Source organism: Wyeomyia smithii, chromosome 3, assembly GCF_029784165.1.
Source record: "Wyeomyia smithii strain HCP4-BCI-WySm-NY-G18 chromosome 3, ASM2978416v1, whole genome shotgun sequence".
In the NCBI taxonomy this organism is placed as follows: domain Eukaryota; kingdom Metazoa; phylum Arthropoda; class Insecta; order Diptera; family Culicidae; genus Wyeomyia; species Wyeomyia smithii.
In genome coordinates, this window is record NC_073696.1 from 263,081,495 (window position 1) to 263,083,065 (window position 1,571).

Genomic DNA, 1,571 nt, shown 5'->3' on the forward strand with positions numbered 1-1,571 from the left:
TGGTTCATTATCAACCATGAAAATCATTTTTTCTTTCTTCGTTTATCAAAGTCTGATAAGAACGCATACCGTTAGCCAGTTGTAGCCATCATACCCATCACACACCGATAGTTTCAAGGTTAAATTTCGGTAATGTAAAAAAAAAACAATTTGACAGACCAGTTGTCCTATTGGTCAATGATTGACTATTGTTGCTCTCCCACTTGTTTCTGGTTCTGTTCCTTTTTTTTTTTTTCTTAACAATACTTCCCATTTGTCTCTTTCGCTCTCACTTTGAGCGATCAGTGCAGTAGTAAGTATAGTTAGTACGCTATCAACAACCAGCTGCACATGAAGCAACAAACAATAATAGGTCTGTTTGCTGATAAAGGAGGAACTGCATTTGCGTTAATACATTTTCGCGTAGTTATTTCGTCACAATGAACGGTAAGAACTTTGATATTCAATACTTAATTAATTAAATTTGCCTAATTTAAACTTACCTACTCAGAACAGTTTCGGTGTTTACTCTGCTCGGATACTGACGGATTCTGTCAACTGTGCCGCCATGCCGGACACCCAAAGCAGCAGCTGGTCTCGGACGGACTTCTCATGGCCAGTATCGAGTCCACCGCGGACGATTCTGGTTATTCGGAAATCAAGATCTTCAATTGTCCCTACTGTGATCTACCTAAGCTAAGCGTTTCGGGTTTATACGATCACTTGACTCTACAGCATTTGGACGTTACTTTTGAAGTGCGTTGTCCAATTTGTGTTTGCTTCGACACTAATCACAGTCTGATAGAAAATATGCACCTCTCGAAACATATTGTGACGGAACATTGCACCAGCTATGAGCAATACTCCCAAGCTGCGGATGAGCTAAAATTTATTGCCTCAACACTTCCACCTACGTATTATGATGCCGCTGCTAGTCGGACAACTCAACCATCGCCACCTGGAAAAAGTTTTAATCAACGGTATGAAAATTACAGTTTATAGTTTGGAGTAAATCAAAGTCAAAAGCCCATTCTTCATTTCAGAGTAAAGGAGGACTTGGACTGTCCCATATGTTGGGAGCTACTGTTGGATTCCAACAGCCGCCAGTTGAGATGTAAACACAAGTTCCACAGTGACTGTATCCGCCAATGGGTGGATCAAAATAATAGCTGTCCTATGTGTAGAAAGCCTGTCCAATGACAACGAATTCCAGTACACTTAAGCTGTATAGTAACCTTTGTTTCTCGAAGATAGATCAATTATCGAGTTCTAAGTATCTGCTCTTTTTTGCTATGAATAGTATCTATTCAGCTAGTGACAGTTATTAGATAACTGATAATAAACTATCTATCACAATTGACTATTTGTGATATAACTTAATTAAAAAGTAAATTGCAGAATGCAATATAAATTTATAGAAACAAAGAAATCAACGTAGATTTTTTGTACCTAGCCTGAAACTCACATTCCAACGGTTCAATCTAAAAGAACAAATATTAAAAATAAGCCTGTAGTACACTCTTTGTCTAATGGTCAAATATTTGACCTTCTGACATATTGGTCAAATTTATTTGACATCATGGTTGTTGTTT

General features: G+C 37.8%; 1 protein-coding gene across 2 annotated transcripts; it reads left to right on the plus strand.

Moving 5' to 3' along the window:
* The first annotated feature begins 300 nt into the window (after nt 1-300).
* Nucleotides 301-1,371, plus strand: LOC129730872 (uncharacterized). Of its 2 annotated transcripts, none has more exons than XM_055690461.1 (3): nt 301-426; nt 491-959; nt 1,023-1,371. In XM_055690461.1, the coding sequence occupies exons 1-3, from the start codon at nt 420-422 to the stop codon at nt 1,177-1,179; spliced, it is 633 nt and encodes a 210-aa protein (XP_055546436.1). In that variant the 5' UTR covers nt 301-419; the 3' UTR covers nt 1,180-1,371. The 2 variants fall into 2 exon arrangements, with proteins under 2 accessions (XP_055546436.1, XP_055546437.1); XM_055690462.1 differs by having other exon boundaries at nt 314-426; nt 496-959.
* Nucleotides 1,372-1,571: the final 200 nt, after the last annotated feature.